The sequence below is a fragment of the Primulina eburnea genome, chromosome 1 (genome assembly GCF_022965805.1).
Source record: "Primulina eburnea isolate SZY01 chromosome 1, ASM2296580v1, whole genome shotgun sequence".
Lineage (NCBI taxonomy): Eukaryota > Viridiplantae > Streptophyta > Magnoliopsida > Lamiales > Gesneriaceae > Primulina > Primulina eburnea.
The window spans coordinates 64713370-64728637 of NC_133101.1; the positions used below are offsets into that span (position 1 = coordinate 64713370).

A 15268-nucleotide genomic window follows, 5' to 3' on the forward strand; every position below is an offset into this window, starting at 1 on the left:
ATATTACTTCTTTATGATCATGTCACCATTAATGAAAGATTAATTTATCATTTTATTTTATTTTATTTTATTTTTTGTCCCTCTTTTTTTTATTTAATACTTTTGTAATCTTCCTGAAAAAAAAAAAAATTGGTTATAAGATTTTATTTATGAGGATTTTCAAGAAAATTAAATCTCGAAAAATAGAAATGGTTGTGGCCGCATTCAATCTCCACCATGATCTTTAAAGCGTGGCCGGATAAAGGAAAAGAGAACAAAGGCTTTTTCCCTTTATTTTGACTTCTTTTTCAAGTCGATCTACTACTTTAATAATACAAAGGTTTATGCTGTAATTAACGTGTTCTCATCAACTGCAAAAATTTGTGACTACTTAGGACCAAAACCCAGAGGAAAGTTAATTTAAAAAATATATATATATGATGTGAAAAAAATAATAAACATGAATTCTAAAATCGAACAAAGTCACACCAAATATATTGTTAACAAAGAAAAATATTCAAAACTTATTTCATCCCCAAAACTTAATTTGAAATTACTTATCGATCAGAAGTAGCTACTTCATGGAATTAGAGACATAAAAATCGAAGAGAAGGTAAAAAGATTAAAAATAACGGTGAACCACCACCCACGGCGGCGAAGCTTGTCGCCGCCCCGGGAGGTGTACCCACTCTCCGAGTACCGAGCATAGCACTTTCCCAAGTACATATGCCCCCATGATGAATCCCCACACTCGTTTTTCAGACGTTGGATCGCTTCCGATAAACAATCTTGACACTCCCCGGTAGTCAAATCCTGCACACACTGAGTCATACCCCGAACTTCACCCGACCCGCCAACCCGAAAGTACTGCCCCGCACCCGTCAGATAAGCAAGCACAGCATCTTTCCGGGTCAACACATCGGTATCCCCTGCGATCGACGGGCCACATTTACTGTAAACCACCGTTTTGTCCTCGACCACCCAAGAATGGAATATTGTCATACTTGATGAAACACCCTTCATACTGCAACGCACCACCAAAAGCGCTGCCGCAGAGGCTGCCAAGTCGACTGACAGCGTTGGCGACGCATTGGTGGCAGTCGGAACTGGTCAGGTCGCCGCGGCACTGGAAGAGGCCGTAGACGACGTCGCTCTGGGTGGAGCCGGGGAGTGAAATCTTAAAATTGTTGAAATTTGTGGAGGTGGCGGAATTAACCAGAGAGACGAGGATGGAGTTAACGTTGGATTCGTAAGGGGTGCCAGAGATGTACCTTTGCTGGGAACAGCCGATGTATGTTAAGGATTGTAGCGAAGAATCTGAAGAGTCTGGGAAGAGTGAAAGAAGTATCAATACGAAACACACAGAAATTAAAGTGGGAGACGGAAATCTAGCATGCATGTCGATTGATGTGGATGTGGGAAGGAGTTGGGTTGGCGAGAAAATTTTTATATTAAGCAGTGTGGGAGAGCCACATTCCACATTGAAGCAGCCAATCGTATCATTCGTCCAATCGTCGTATATTGGAAATTAAAGTTCCCATTTAAATATGCATTTTCCCCATAAATAACAGGCAATTAACAAAGGAATCGGCGAGATAAAATACTGAATTCCTAAAAATCTGTTTTGTTTTGCAACACGTAATGAGCAATTCATTTATGGGCAAACTATAATTATGACAAAAATCAAGAATGAAGAAATAGTACAATATATCCAAATCAATTTACTTTAGTTTTATTCATCTTCATGATATATATGGTCCTTGCATATATTGATTTGTCACTGTTCATAATTCTCGTAATCACTTGGCCTCTTTGATGCTTCTTTCCTCGGCCATTCTTTCAAACAAGCTTCCATCAAACGCGTTTCGAACCACATCTTTATGTAACAACCCGTTTTTGTCCTTGCAAAGCATGTACAAAATGTTCCATTCTACATACGCAGCCAACCTGAATTTGATCGATCGATCGATCCACCGTTTTAAGAATCCGAGAATTTTTATTATGTTTTTTCTAAAGTTGAATTTTCTTTCATATCTACAAAATACAGGTTGTGCTACATGTATAATGAGGTTTTAGGGTTACAAAGTGTATATGAAATGACAAAAATATCATAAATGTCTTTTTGAAAAGTTTTCAAAATAAAATGCAAAAATAATTTTGTAATTTCAAATGTATTTTGTATGCTGATTTGTAATCCTAATTGTACATATAACATTTTCCACATAATACATACCATCCAGCATAATCTTTGGGCTCTCTATTAGATTTGATGAAACTTTCCAATTCTTTTGAAGTCAAGGAATCTGGGCGAGCAACTGCATGCTTCGCAAATATCTCCTCAAACTTGGATGACACGAACCTTAAAAACAGTCGACAAGAAAAATAGACAATCACCTAACTACACTGATAAGAGAGTTATCTTTATCTGGGTTATAACTTATATATATCAAATATGCGCATCTTTTGTCAGTATCAAAAAAGTTCATTGTAGGTTTCTAGAAAATAAAAATTTTGCTCATGTGATAAATATTAATTACTCATGATAATAAAAAGGAGAAATTCCGATTCGGTGTTGTGTAGATATCTTGGTGATGTTATCTAATTTCAATTTTAATACGCTCTTTCTTTTTTGGCAATTTTATTCATTTTCTAACATGATGTTGACTTATGCAGTATTACATGAGCGATTTTGCAAGCCATTCATAGCCATTAGGGAAACAGCCCTCCTCCGGTGGTACAAGTGCTGGAGCGGTTAAAAACCGCTCTTAAAATTGAAAAAAAAAAAAAAAAACACTTATGTAAGAGTAATTTTTTGTAGTGGCATGCAGTGTAAGAGTAGAATTTGCTAACCTTCCTTGCTTGTCATACACGCCAGAATCACTTCCATGCTTGGCCAACTGAATGTTCTTCACCTCAATCGGGAATTTAAATGAAAAGGGTTTACCCTACCACCAACAAAATCATATATATTAAGTTCCTAATTATAAATATCCAAGTCGTAATTGTTTTGAATAATTTCTTCAAAATGTTATTTTTCTCTAGTTTTATCTTCTCAGACTCGATCAATATTCATTTTCCATCGCTGGATTTGAGGAGATATTATATGAAAATTCAGTTCCAACATATGATGAATTAAATGGCCTTCTATTTCTATCGTTCAGTTAACCTCTTCCACCTACTTTACAACATATCATTAAATATTTTTTATTATTATTTTCAATAAATCGAACGGTAAAAAATTAAGTAGGTAAAGAGTTACCGGTCTTGTCTTCCGACTCAAAGAAACGTTGATGAATAGAGAAGCCAGCGAAGAGAGAAAAATCCCACATCCAACAGCTCGAAAACCTGTACATTCGATTAAAGTAATTTAATAAGATTCGAAAATTCAGCTAATTATTCATCAGTCTCTTTCATGTACATTTGTTCTTTTAATCTTCACTCATGTGAAATATGTTTTCGTACGTAGCATAAACAAATTAAAGATTTGTTATTTCCAAATGAAATGGACCTTGAAAAGTTTCCGAGGGATAAATTATCCCATCATTATCCCGATCAAAGAACATGATATGCTTCTGCAGAACATTCAGGTTGTTGTTTTCCATCGCTGCACGCAGTATAGTAATCGATATATTAAATCGAGTTAAAAGAATCAAACAAACAAATAAAAAAATTCAACGAGGAAGAAAGTATATATATATATATATTATATCTATGCCTTGTTCATCAACGCAACTGCTTGAAAAAGAATCCAAATCCACACCCATTGAAGCTGATGAAAAACACAAGATAGATTAATTGACAGAGAAGAAGAGATGGAAAGAATCAGGTGCTCTGTGGGTATTTTGTTTGGGCTACTTATATAGGGAAATTAAAGGGTATTTGTTACGGAATATATATGGACGGATCCCACATATATAATTGTGTAGGTCTCTTTTGTGACGATCTCACGAATTTTTATCTGTGAGACGGGTCAATCCTAATGATATTCACAATAAAAATTAATACTCTTAGCATAAAAAGTAATATTTTTTCATGGATGACCCAAATAAAATATCTGTCTCACAAAACACGACCCGTGAGACCGTCTCACACAAGTTTTTATCTATATCATTTAGGTTTTATTTAGTTTGTATGAAGATTAAAAAAATATAATAATAAAAACAAGTTAATTGGCAAAAACTTATGTGAGACGGTGTCATGAATTGTATTTTGTGAGACGGATCTCTTATTTGGGTCTTCAATGAAAAATTATTAGTTTTTATGTTAAAAGTATTACTTTTTATTGTGAATATCGGCAAAGTTGACTCGTCTCACATATAAAGATTCATGAGTCCGTCTCACAAGAGACCCACTCTAAATTAAATTACTTCAACATTACATATTTTTATTAAAAAGAGGAATGTGAATTTAGTTATACAAATGAATTTCTCGATATTTATTTTAAAAATTTCTAATTGGTTGAGTAATTTATTTGTTTGGAATGGTTAAAGAAGTGAGAAAAGGAATATAATGTTGAAAGAAGTAGGAGTAAAGCATAGAAAATGGTTCCTTTTCCTTGGAGTAAGGCTGTTAAATAAACTGATTTTACTCTTCGTGGGAGCTTTACAATTAAAGCTTTAAATAAATTGACAAAATTTATATTATTGTGTGCGCTTTAGAATTTTTTTTTTTTTTTTTTTTGAAAAAATACAGAAGGGGACAAATTCTTTAAGGGAATAAAGTCAGTATTTGAAAAAACAAAATATAAATTATGAAATTATATTGAAAGAATCAAATACCATATATCTGCGAACAATCTTTTTTTAACCAGAAAAACGATACTTTTCTTTTTATTAAGTTCAACTTTGTTGATTTGCTATATTTTTATTATTATTATTATAGATGGATTACGTAAACGTGGAAGCAAATGAAAATATATATTTGCTTAAAACATTACAATGCGTTTGGTTTTTTCGATACCCCAAAATTCATGGTATTATTTTTATTATCAAGTGTTCTTAATATTGGGATTTAAAGGTTAATTATTGTTTGAAAATATTATTATTAAATTAATATGGCGAGAGAATCTTGAATTAAGGGATCAAATGTTCGAAATTTAGGAATAGAGAAGTACCATAGGCCGCCGGGAGACTTCAGGGCCAATAACCAGGAACTTGAAGGAAATTTGGCATTAAATTCCTTGATATTTGTTTCTCTTATTTTATAGCTATGTGGGGAAAGATGATGTTCGGTTCGTACTGAATAGAGATTGAACTATATTGGCCCTACATCAAATTTGGTTTGAAAGCTGTTTGTCGTATACAAGTTTTGCAAAACTAGCGAAACATTGCATCCTACGACTACAAATTTGGTAAGAAGTATATCGAGATGCTATTATTCTTTAAAATTTGGACATTTAAATTTTTGGAGCAACTTTTATAAGACGGTCTCACGTATCAACTTTATGAAATATCTCGACTCATTAAAAAAACGTTATTTTTCATTATATCTCTATTACAGCTTTATCATATGAGTCCGCCGATGCTACGCGCATGCCTTTGAGAGCCTTTCCGCTGGTTCATTGAACCTCGTTAGCATTTCGAAAAAAATTGGAGGCTCAAAACGAATCGGATGTTGATAAAACAAAACCTACGATGTTATCGGATATGAGAGGTGGTTACTTGAGCGATCCTACTTAAAAAGATTGAAAAAAGAAAAAAAAAAAAAGAAATATTGGAGAGAGCAGAGGAGTGGAACTAATAAAGGCCGTAGAAATTGTGCTGAAACAGCTTAGCATATGCTACTAATGGGCCTCTTCAGAATGGGAACATTACTTTAGGCTGATTTCTGGGTCGATGGCTCAAAAGTTGGGCTTCAGTTTCAAAAACAAAAACAAAAAATTATGGGTGAGATTGAATATGTAAAAAACGAGGATGAATAATAATATTTGGTTGTGACAGTAGACGAATTTTTTTTTTAAAAAAAATATAGATCCAAAACCTTAAAATTTTATTTAGGTTCATTCTTTTGATCATATTTTGACCACTTTAAAAATTATAAGCACATAATCGACAAAAAAAATTTAAAGTCAAATTAACTCTCTTTTCTAATTAATTTTGGCATGACTACAATTTTTTTTTAAATTCTCAAAACACTCTCTAACCATCAATTCTATATATTTTATTTTTCTTTACATTTGACTATTTTATCCTCTCATTTCAAGTTAAAAATTAATAATTTTCATTATAATATTTTTTTTATAAAAAAAACTTTGAATTTTTAAAATTTTCTACGGAACACGCTACTTTCACTTTCCATTTGAGATTGTTGATAGAGAAAGATCAAGATCAATGGCAACAAATCAAAATAGATTAAAAATATTATTTAATGTAGCTAAAGCTTCTAAGTAGTTTTCTTTTGTTACCCATTTGCTCGGAAATAGGGATGGGTAGTTTTGGCCACCTACCCCTTTTGCTCTTTTTGACATTTTTGAGGTTTTATTTAGTATTTGGACACGTGATACATATATTTGAAATTTGCTCCATAGAAAACTTGCCAACAAATCATCCACCGGTTTGACCAATGGAAATCTCACCACAAAACTCTAAAAGACTTTTCACATTGGTCAAAGATGTAAACGCAAAAGATCGTTTCTTGTTTGATTTTCTTAGGAACACCTAAATCATCTTGTTCTCGAAAATTTTGAATTCAAATTTTTTTGTTTTCTTGGTCGAGTCAAAGGGTATTTATGGACCCCATAAAATCTGCTCTTTCGGGCACCTAATCGAATAATAGTTAGCTTACCAATTATCCCAACTCAACTCATGGAGAAATCATGTCCCATTTTTCACATATAAAAACATCCTAATACTCGAGCAAATTAGAGGTTAGAATTTTGGTGCAGAAGGTGTGATCATTTCTCTCTAGAATGCCTAACATGGAACAAACAGAAGATGGATACAAAGGAGTAGGAGTTCATAGCCAAGTTAGAAAAATTAAGCAAGAGATGGAGAAGATCAACAGCTTGGAGTTGCAGCCGCCGGAGACACGTCCGCCGCCGGCCCTCCGCCAGCAACGGTCAAGGTCGCCTCTGGGATTGACCAAGAGGCCGTCAATCCCCGTCGGCAACTGTTAAGAGTATGGATGAGTCGGTGGATTTTCTTGGTTGGATTGTTATAGTTAGGTTCTTGGTTCTCGTTTTCTTTCTTAGTTTCTTTTTTCTGGGTTTTTAGATGTAATATATATATTATATCTGAATAAATTACGAAGAATCTGTTATATGCTACGGTATAAGAATAACTTCATAATTTTGTCGAATGATTATTTTAAGCATCTCCGTCAGCTAAGCTTGCAGGATACACACGTACTTAAAATCTTGTTTTTCTTTATAACTGGTAACCATGAACAAGCACCATGTATTTTTTGTATTGAGTTCCATTATCTATTAGAAAACAAGTGCTTTGATGTCTGCTCAACTCCAAATACACGAAAAAAATAGAAACAAGCATTAAAAGAAACCACAACAATGGAATATTTCAACGAGTCTCGTGAATCCCATGAACGTCCCACATAGTACAGAGCTATTGCACTGCGATAGATTCCTTGGACGATAGTTGCTTCACTCTCCTTGTAAGGTCCCTCATAGCATCAATAATGACAAACTTCTTCTGGATTCTATACCGAACAGCCAACTCAGTCGTTATAGAGATGTTCTTCTTCAAAATGGTTTCGTCTTCCGTGATTTTACTTGGGAAGTGTTCCAGAGCGATGGCACATAGAGCAATGACAGTTCGTAGAGCAGCTACTTCAGTCGGGATTCCAAGAGGAGCCTCCGAAGGTAGAGATTTAAGTGTATCTAAATCAAGTTTCTCGACAGCTTCTTTATCCGTAGATAGGAGAACTCGTAAGGCGGCTAAAAGACGTCCCTCCACTATCTCTGATCCTCCTATCCTCACCTTTCAGTAGAAAGGCATAATTTTGTTTTACTACATGTCGGTCAAAATATGAACGTTTGCGCAGGAGATAAGGGGTCATTACTAGAGGAAATATGGTGAAAGGACGATTAAAAGATAAAATGATTAAATCATATACCTTGAGATCAGACTTTTCTCCACCCAAATTTAGATGGTGTAGAATTTGTTGCTGCCATGATGATGGTGAAGAGAAATTTGGGGCAGAGACCCCGGCAATGATGCTTGCTGCATCTAGAAGAGCTGCGTCATACTTGAGTTCAATGCAGTTATATGGGTTCGAGGGTATCACGAACCCATAATCTAAAAGAAAAAGATCATTATTCAAACAGCCGTAGTTGAGTACTAATTCATCGTCTTGTTTAATCTGCTCTGCAGCAATGACCTGGTAGTGACCAAGCAAGAAAACATGGAGCTAAAAAAAATTTAATTTTGATAAACATACAAGCAGCATGCATGTAAAACAAAGTACTTGTCGTTATAAGAAAAGGTAAAGTTGATTGTAAGGTTGCAGCTCAGTCGTTATTTTAAAAAAGAGTTCTAAATGGTGACGAGGGTGGTTATTTTGCAGGATGCAGAAACTGAGCCGGGGCATCAAAAGTCAACAAAATTTAAAAAAACCTAGTTATTAATATATTATGCACACTCTCTTCAAAACATAATTGACAACCCAATCACCCACAAGTGCCACAAGCCCCGCCTCAAACCGCCGCAGCCCACTAGGTTAGCTCTTGTACAATTTAAAAATAAATTATTTTTTAGTGAATCTTTATAAATTATCTTGTTAGTTGCATTTATTTGAACCTTGTAAAAATTGTATTAAATTAATTTATGCATATAACAAGTATATATTGCATGGTTATTTATAGTTATGTATAAAAATAGTAAAAAAATATTCAACAACCTAGGCGCCGATACTGTAGGTGGTCATTGACTGCCCCACCACCGACCACAGCCATTCACAACAATGTTTGAAAAACACCTTTCTTTATGCCACATAGGTAAGTACGAACTTAGCAGGAACGACTGTTGCCAACTATACATATATTGGTGTTGGGAGTTATAGGTTGTGTTAGAGGAAAGACACACCTTAACGAGTATATTTTTGTTGTTCGGTTCTTGCTCTTGTAATATTTTGGCATTTGGGTTGAAGCTGTGGTTGCACATATCCACAAGTGGAAGTAACATTGGTGCATCAAAATGGGTTCCATCTGGACGTTCGTCTCCATAAAGACGGAATGCTCGAGATGAAACAGCTGACATCGCCCATCCAAGTGATGATGCATCTACATCTTGACCACCAAAAGGGCGATCATCCAATCCGACTTTTTCAAGTTCGTTTTTCAATAATCTCTCAAAATCAAGAAGAAACCGGCATCTCTTGTTTACCTGAGGAAGAGAAGTAAACAATACTGAGTATGTTTGGTCCCATTACACACATTTTCACAACATTGTTGGCACATTGAGGCTGAATTCAAAAATAGCAACAGCGTTGCTAAATTAACCCTCGAGTTTGAGATAATTCAGGAGACTACGCAAGAATGGTAAGTATGTAACAGGGATTGTTAGTCATGATATACGGCTTGAGTTCTCATCAAGTTTGACTTCTCACACATGCACATATAAGTGTGTGCGCGCGTGCATGTGGGCGGACATGCATGGCTATATTCAAGTACCTGATGAAGAAGAGGCGCGTATTGCAGATTCTTGATATCCTCACCAGGGAAGAAAATGGGTACGGTATAAGTTTCAGGAAGATTGCTGATGTATGAACACCAGAAAGAACCTTTTCTACCTCTTTCATGGAGAAGCTTTAAGCCCAATTTCATAGCCCACAGTTCCTCTGTCAAATGCTCCAATTCACTCCATAAAGAAAATTCAATGGCCTAATTTATAAGGCACAGAGTTACCAAACTATACCACACTTTCATGGTTAGTCCACTCTATCCGACACAAGCTTAAAGAATGAAAACATATCTCTTCTAGATATTGATCTCCTTCCAGTGAGTGTGAATTTAAGGCATTCACGGCAGCTATACCCGATTGTGCTACAAACATAAAATATTACTGGCTACTTTCATAAGAAGTTCAAGCTGGTGATTCTAAGCTTACACCAGCTTTTATAAATAACCAAACTTTCTAGCGAAGATCTCACAAAACTTCAACCGACAAATTCTTGATGAAACTCATATAATTTCAATTGATGGTAGAAGATATTACCTCACAATCCCCGTCTTAATAAATGAAAAATATTCAACTTTTTTTTATTAAATTGCTTGTCAAGATTTCTTTTTATGAATCTATAAAACTCAAATATTATCCGTATCTAATGAAAATACAAAACACACAAGCCAAACTGTACAAAGGAAAAATAGCTTCCGCACAACCCGCTAAACTAATTCAACCGATAACTTCATTATCTATAACTCCAACATAAACACAAAAAGGGGCATCAATCAAATACGCTTAGCATTGTTCAATAGAGACACTAGAACCCAAAAGATTGAACGTCAATTTATTTCCCCGGAAAAAAAACATACCAGGAATATGTCGAGCTAAATTCATCAATATAGGTAAGTCCTCATTTTTGTCTTCAATTTTAATAGGAATACGGTGAGGTAGAGCAATGAGTTCAGAACCCTTCGGAATATCATTAGAAGCCACGAGCCCGAGCCCCAACTCATTCTGATCAGATTCTAAATGCGCAATCTTGATGGATTGGTGCACAAACCCACCTTCTCTTCGGACCCATTTGATAAGGTCCGGTGGCAGCGGCACCAACCGCGCGGCCGCGCTTCGTCAGTGGGCGGGTGTAAACTAAGGAGGCCGGCATTAGCATCATGTGGCTCAGACATACTCCTTTTTCAACTCGCCAATGTTTTAGTCCAGCACCTGATACATCATTTACACTGATGGGTTGGGTTCATTTGAGGTATGGGCCGTCTGGCTTTCGGCCCACTTATTCGATCATTAGAGAAAACATGTTAAAAACAAAAACAACCTTAATATTTTAGTCAAATTTAAATTTTTAACACATCTCAAAAATACTATATTGTTATCATATGTTTTAGATCCTTGAAAATCGGAATTTATTTTTTTATTTATGTATTTTAAAGTCAGCATTATGTTTCTATCGTTTTTTCAGTAGATGTAATTTATATTTTTTATAATAGCGTTTGTAAATACTTTAAAAATTTTATAAAATTTGTAAAAAAACTGTTTTTAAACATTATCTTAATAAATAAAATTATATTACTGAGTGATGCTACATGTATATCAATATTTATACAATAAATTTTAAATCATAAAAAAAAATCAATACAAAAATTCATTTTGTCAAAATCTCATCAAATATTGAATAAAAAAATCTTACGATATAATTGAGGTAAATATCGATGTCCTAAATCTCACAGTGTAGCAAACAATGGTTGAGAAATAAATGAACGGAATTTTTGCTTTTGAATAAAAATCAAATTTAATGCTATCTTCTACATATACTACAAGGTTGAAGAAGGGTCAAACGTTGAATAATAAAGATACTCGATCGCAGAGAATATTACAGAGAACGAATGGAATATATGGAAGAAGATAATCTCTGTCTCAGTCAATCTTTGGTTCCATGGCGGCATCAAAACGAGATCCCATCGTCATCATCACCTTAAACTCCTCGAAACTGATCTCCCCATTCCCATCTGAATCCACCCCGCTTATCATTTTCCTGCATTCAGCCAACGTGCATTCTTCTCCCAGGCTCATCAACACATCCTGCAGCTCCTCCGCTGAGATCGATCCGTTTTTATCGATATCAAACACCTGGAACGCGTCCCTCAGATTCTCCAAGATCTCGTCATGATCGATGTCCTTGGTGTTCAACTCGATGAATTCCTGCAAATTGATGAACCCGTCCCCGTCCGAATCCACCTCGCGGATCATGGTGTCCAGTTCCTCCTCCGTGGCGGTGTTCCCCAGGCTGCTCATTATAGAACCCAGCTCGGACGCAGAGATCTTTCCGTCTCCATTGACGTCGAATTTCTTGAAAACTTGCTCCAACTCCTCCTCGATCCTGACACGGGAACTCAGAGACGATGATCTGGAGTTTATGGGTTCGACATTCCCCGACGTGAGTGGTAGTCCTTCCCCACCACCGCCGCGTTGTTTCTTCTTCCGATTGAATAATGATTTAAGTCCCATGATCAAAATAAAAGGAAGTCAAGCGACAAAAAGGTTGTCGTCGGGATTGAATGAAAGATGAGAGAAAGAAACAATGTGAGGCGAAGAGATCGAATCTGTCTGTATAAATGATTGTTTTGGATTGCAAGGCTAACACGTTCATTAATTTTTCGTATTTATAAAATTAATTTTTGTGGTGTTTCCATGTTAGGCGGATATTTCTGAATTTCACCCACATATGGACGTAGATTCATGGTATATCAAACATGATACATGAATCAAGGAAGAAATCTGATCGTTAATTAATTATACAATCATCCATATATTTTTATTTCCATGTAAGATTGTGATTGACTCTAATATTTAATTTACTACCTATTAAATTTCAGTGGAACACGTCACATATCGAAAAAAGTTAAAAAGGGTCAATTTTTTCCCAACTTTAATTGAACAAGACGATTGACTTTATCTCATTTCACATGTACATTTTCAGCACCATCACGACTCCTTTACACTCTTCCACGTAAACTCACATCTACTCCTTGACATAGCAGAACGGAGCAAGAAACAGAGCAAAAAAATCAGTTCAAAGATCGAAACTTTACTTTGTTTATGCGTGTTTTTTGCTTGATTACAGTACAGTTAGTGAATGGATTCAAAATCTTTAAGATTCATAACCCACCAATCATTCTTCTCGGCCGTTCGATCTAATGACCTTGAATCCCTCAAGAGCATCGTCCAGAATGAAGGGTCTGATCTCTCTGTTTTGATGGCCCTTCAAAATGATGAGAAGCAGACTGCTTTGTATGTATCTGCAGAGAATAATTTTGTTGAGGTTTTCAACTATTTGGTAGGTTTCTGTGATTTGGAGACTGTTATGATGAGGGCTAAAGGGGATATGGATACTTTCCATGTCGCTGCTGCCAGAGGCCATTTGGGTATAAAAAAAATTGTCCTACTTACTCCTTGTCAGTGGAATTTCTTGTAATTTTTATGCGTGGAGTATTTTCTTGGTGTTCATGTGTTATACTTTTTGATTAATTTTGTGTGCGTTTGTGCATAATTTTGAAGTTATTGCAGATTGAATTTTAAGAAAGTTTCAGAAATTATTTGGTGTTTCTATATTGATAAAGGGATGGTTAGCTAAATTAGTGAGAGTTTAGGTTAGACATTGAATGATGAGACATACATGGCAATTGATACCGAATTGTTTGCTTATTGTTATTTTTTTTGTCGAAATTGAAGATTCATGATTGTGAGAAGTTGGATCGGGATGTTTCTTTTTGTGTCGGTGTATGTTTTATTTTTATCTTTTTTGCCAAATTAAGTTTCGTTTTTCTCGAAAACTACTGGTCTGGGAACTTTTGTCGATATTTCCACATAACGAAAGTCCTGATTTCTGGTGTTTAGGAATTGTTCAAGAACTGCTGAAGAAGTGGCCTGAGCTTTGCAAAGTTTGCAACTCAACGAACACCAGCCCCCTCTATTCAGCTGCTTCCCAAGGTCATGTAGATGTAGTAAATGCGATACTCGATGCAGATGTGAGCTCGATGATGATTGTTAGGAAAAATGGGAAAACTCCATTGCACACAACTGCCAGATATGGCAGGTTAGACATCGTAAAAGCACTCGTCCAAAGGGATCCAGGTATTGTCCCCATCAAGGATAAGAAGGGCCAAACTGCCTTGCACATGGCTGTTAAAGGTCAGGAAACATCTGTGGTAGATGAATTACTGGAAGCTGATCACTCGATATTAAATGAACGGGACAAAAAGGGTAATATGGCTTTGCATATAGCCACTCGGAAGAATCGTTCTCAGGTATATATTAATTGATGTATGTATATACTTATCATGAAAATTCTACTACCTTACTCTATATCGAGTTCTTATTGAACATAGAAATTGCTTTTCCATTTCAGATAGTTGGACTTTTACTGACTTACGCACATGTCGAGGTCAATGCCATAAATATTCAACGTGAAACTGCGATGGACATAGCAGAGAAACTTCAATACGGAGACTCAGCTCTGGAAATCAAGGAAGCTCTGGTCGAGGCTGGTGCCAAGCACGCAAGACACATAGGCCAAGCTGATGAAGCGATGGAACTCAAAAGAACCGTTAGTGACATTAAGCACGAAGTCCACTCCCAAATCAAACAGAACGAGAAAACACAGAGACGAGTCTCAGGAATCGCCAAAGAACTCAAGAAAATCCATAGAGAAGCCGTTCAAAATACCATCAACTCTGTCACGGTCGTTGCTGTTCTTGTGGCATCCATTGCTTTTCTTGCTCTATTTAACTTGCCCGGTCAGTATCTTTCAGACGGACCAGAAGTAGGCGAATCACGAATTTCAGAAACGGTTGCTTTCCGTGCATTCTGTCTCTTAGATTCTACTGCCCTTTTCTTGTCACTTTCTGTAGTAGTCGTTCAGATCACTTTGATTGCTTGGGAAACCAGAGCTCAAAAACAAGTAGTCTCAGTAGTGAATAAGATGATGTGGGCCGCCTGTATCAGCACTTGTGGGGCGTTTCTATCTATATCTTTTGTCGTCGTGGGGAAGAAAAGTTCTTGGATGGCGACTACGATAACTGTCGTTGGGGCTCCGATTCTCGTGGGGACTTTAATTAGTTTGTGTTACTTCGTTTTCCGTCAGCATTTTGGAATATGTGGTAACAATTCTCAGAGACGGATCAGACGAGCAAGCGGAAGCAAATCGTTCTCATGGTCATATTCCGCAAATATTTCTGATTTGGATGATTATAATTCTGATGATAAGATATATGCATTATGAGAGTCATAAGTGCGAGGCTTAGTTTTTGCAGTCACTTGTTGCATAAATTCCCCAAATTTACACACCACTGGGTAAATCTTGGAGGGATGTTGTAGATGTCTATTTGTTTTTTTTCCCCACGCTTCCGCCGTAGGCCAAAGATGTAGATTTGGAAAATCAATGAAAAATTAGTCCGAGTTTAAGTTGGTTTGCGAATCCAGTTGTTCATGTACTCGTATGTTTTCCAGTATCTATGTTTTATATGAAAGAAACTAATTGTGGGCTCATTCTTATCCCATAGGAACAGAAAAAACGTAAAACCTAGCAATTTTTTTAAGCGCTTGAGAACCGACGTTCTCTCTATTAAAATTATTAGATTTTAAAATATACAATTCGT

The 15268-nt window shown here is 35.9% G+C and overlaps 5 protein-coding genes and 1 pseudogene across 6 annotated transcripts; 2 read left to right on the top strand and 4 right to left on the bottom strand.

Moving 5' to 3' along the window:
- Window positions 1-452: 452 nt before the first annotated feature.
- Window positions 453-1473, bottom strand: LOC140842057 (plasmodesmata-located protein 7-like; annotated as a pseudogene).
- A 93-nt stretch (window positions 1474-1566) lies between these two features.
- Window positions 1567-3796, bottom strand: LOC140842063 (probable peroxygenase 4). Its single transcript, XM_073209886.1, has 6 exons — window positions 3713-3796; window positions 3488-3583; window positions 3239-3324; window positions 2830-2924; window positions 2213-2338; window positions 1567-1926 (listed from the first exon to the last, which is right to left on the bottom strand). Exons 1-6 carry the CDS (start codon window positions 3741-3743, stop codon window positions 1779-1781), a joined length of 582 nt encoding a protein of 193 aa, XP_073065987.1. The 5' UTR covers window positions 3744-3796; the 3' UTR covers window positions 1567-1778.
- Window positions 3797-6593: 2797 nt separating this feature from the next.
- Window positions 6594-7243, top strand: LOC140842083 (uncharacterized). Its single transcript, XM_073209903.1, has one exon. The coding sequence runs from the start codon at window positions 6887-6889 to the stop codon at window positions 7091-7093; it is 207 nt and encodes a 68-aa protein (XP_073066004.1). The 5' UTR covers window positions 6594-6886; the 3' UTR covers window positions 7094-7243.
- Window positions 7244-7437: 194 nt separating this feature from the next.
- On the bottom strand, window positions 7438-10807 carry LOC140842072 (uncharacterized). 2 transcript variants are annotated; one of them, XM_073209894.1, is made up of 5 exons: window positions 10469-10807; window positions 9605-9771; window positions 9018-9317; window positions 8050-8313; window positions 7438-7913 (listed from the first exon to the last, which is right to left on the bottom strand). In XM_073209894.1, exons 1-5 carry the CDS (start codon window positions 10491-10493, stop codon window positions 7539-7541), a joined length of 1131 nt encoding a protein of 376 aa, XP_073065995.1. In that variant the 5' UTR covers window positions 10494-10807; the 3' UTR covers window positions 7438-7538. The 2 variants fall into 2 exon arrangements, with proteins under 2 accessions (XP_073065995.1, XP_073065999.1); XM_073209898.1 differs by having other exon boundaries at window positions 9605-9814.
- Window positions 10808-11391: 584 nt separating this feature from the next.
- Window positions 11392-12264, bottom strand: LOC140814091 (probable calcium-binding protein CML25). The gene has a single exon (XM_073172964.1). It carries the CDS (start codon window positions 12117-12119, stop codon window positions 11529-11531), a length of 591 nt encoding a protein of 196 aa, XP_073029065.1. The 5' UTR covers window positions 12120-12264; the 3' UTR covers window positions 11392-11528.
- A 303-nt stretch (window positions 12265-12567) lies between these two features.
- On the top strand, window positions 12568-15158 carry LOC140842091 (ankyrin repeat-containing protein At2g01680-like). Its single transcript, XM_073209907.1, has 3 exons — window positions 12568-13036; window positions 13509-13918; window positions 14020-15158. The coding sequence occupies exons 1-3, from the start codon at window positions 12748-12750 to the stop codon at window positions 14890-14892; spliced, it is 1572 nt and encodes a 523-aa protein (XP_073066008.1). The 5' UTR covers window positions 12568-12747; the 3' UTR covers window positions 14893-15158.
- Window positions 15159-15268: the final 110 nt, after the last annotated feature.

Bases quoted from the DNA above. Each gene is read 5' to 3' on its own strand.
- LOC140814091 (XM_073172964.1), bottom strand. From the start codon at position 12,119: ATGGGACTTAAATCATTATTCAATCGGAAGAAGAAACAACGCGGCGGT.
- LOC140842072 (XM_073209894.1), bottom strand. From the start codon at position 10,493: ATGAATTTAGCTCGACATATTCCTG. The intron at 9,772-10,468 runs GTATGTTTTTTT...AGCATTTGACAG, and splicing joins TTTAGCTCGACATATTCCTG to AGGAACTGTGGGCTATGAAA. The intron at 9,318-9,604 runs GTACTTGAATAT...TCTCTTCCTCAG, and splicing joins ACGCGCCTCTTCTTCATCAG to GTAAACAAGAGATGCCGGTT.
- LOC140842063 (XM_073209886.1), bottom strand. From the start codon at position 3,743: ATGGGTGTGGATTTGGATTCTTTTTCAAGCA. The intron at 3,325-3,487 runs GTCCATTTCATT...TCGAATGTACAG, and splicing joins TCCCTCGGAAACTTTTCAAG to GTTTTCGAGCTGTTGGATGT. The intron at 2,925-3,238 runs GTAACTCTTTAC...TGTTGGTGGTAG, and splicing joins TGAGTCGGAAGACAAGACCG to GGTAAACCCTTTTCATTTAA.
- LOC140842091 (XM_073209907.1), top strand. From the start codon at position 12,748: ATGGATTCAAAATCTTTAAGATTCATAACCCACCAATCATTCTTCTCG. The intron at 13,037-13,508 runs GTATAAAAAAAA...TCTGGTGTTTAG, and splicing joins TGCTGCCAGAGGCCATTTGG to GAATTGTTCAAGAACTGCTG. The intron at 13,919-14,019 runs GTATATATTAAT...TTTCCATTTCAG, and splicing joins CTCGGAAGAATCGTTCTCAG to ATAGTTGGACTTTTACTGAC.
- LOC140842083 (XM_073209903.1), top strand. From the start codon at position 6,887: ATGCCTAACATGGAACAAACAGAAGATGGATACAAAGGAGTAGGAGTT.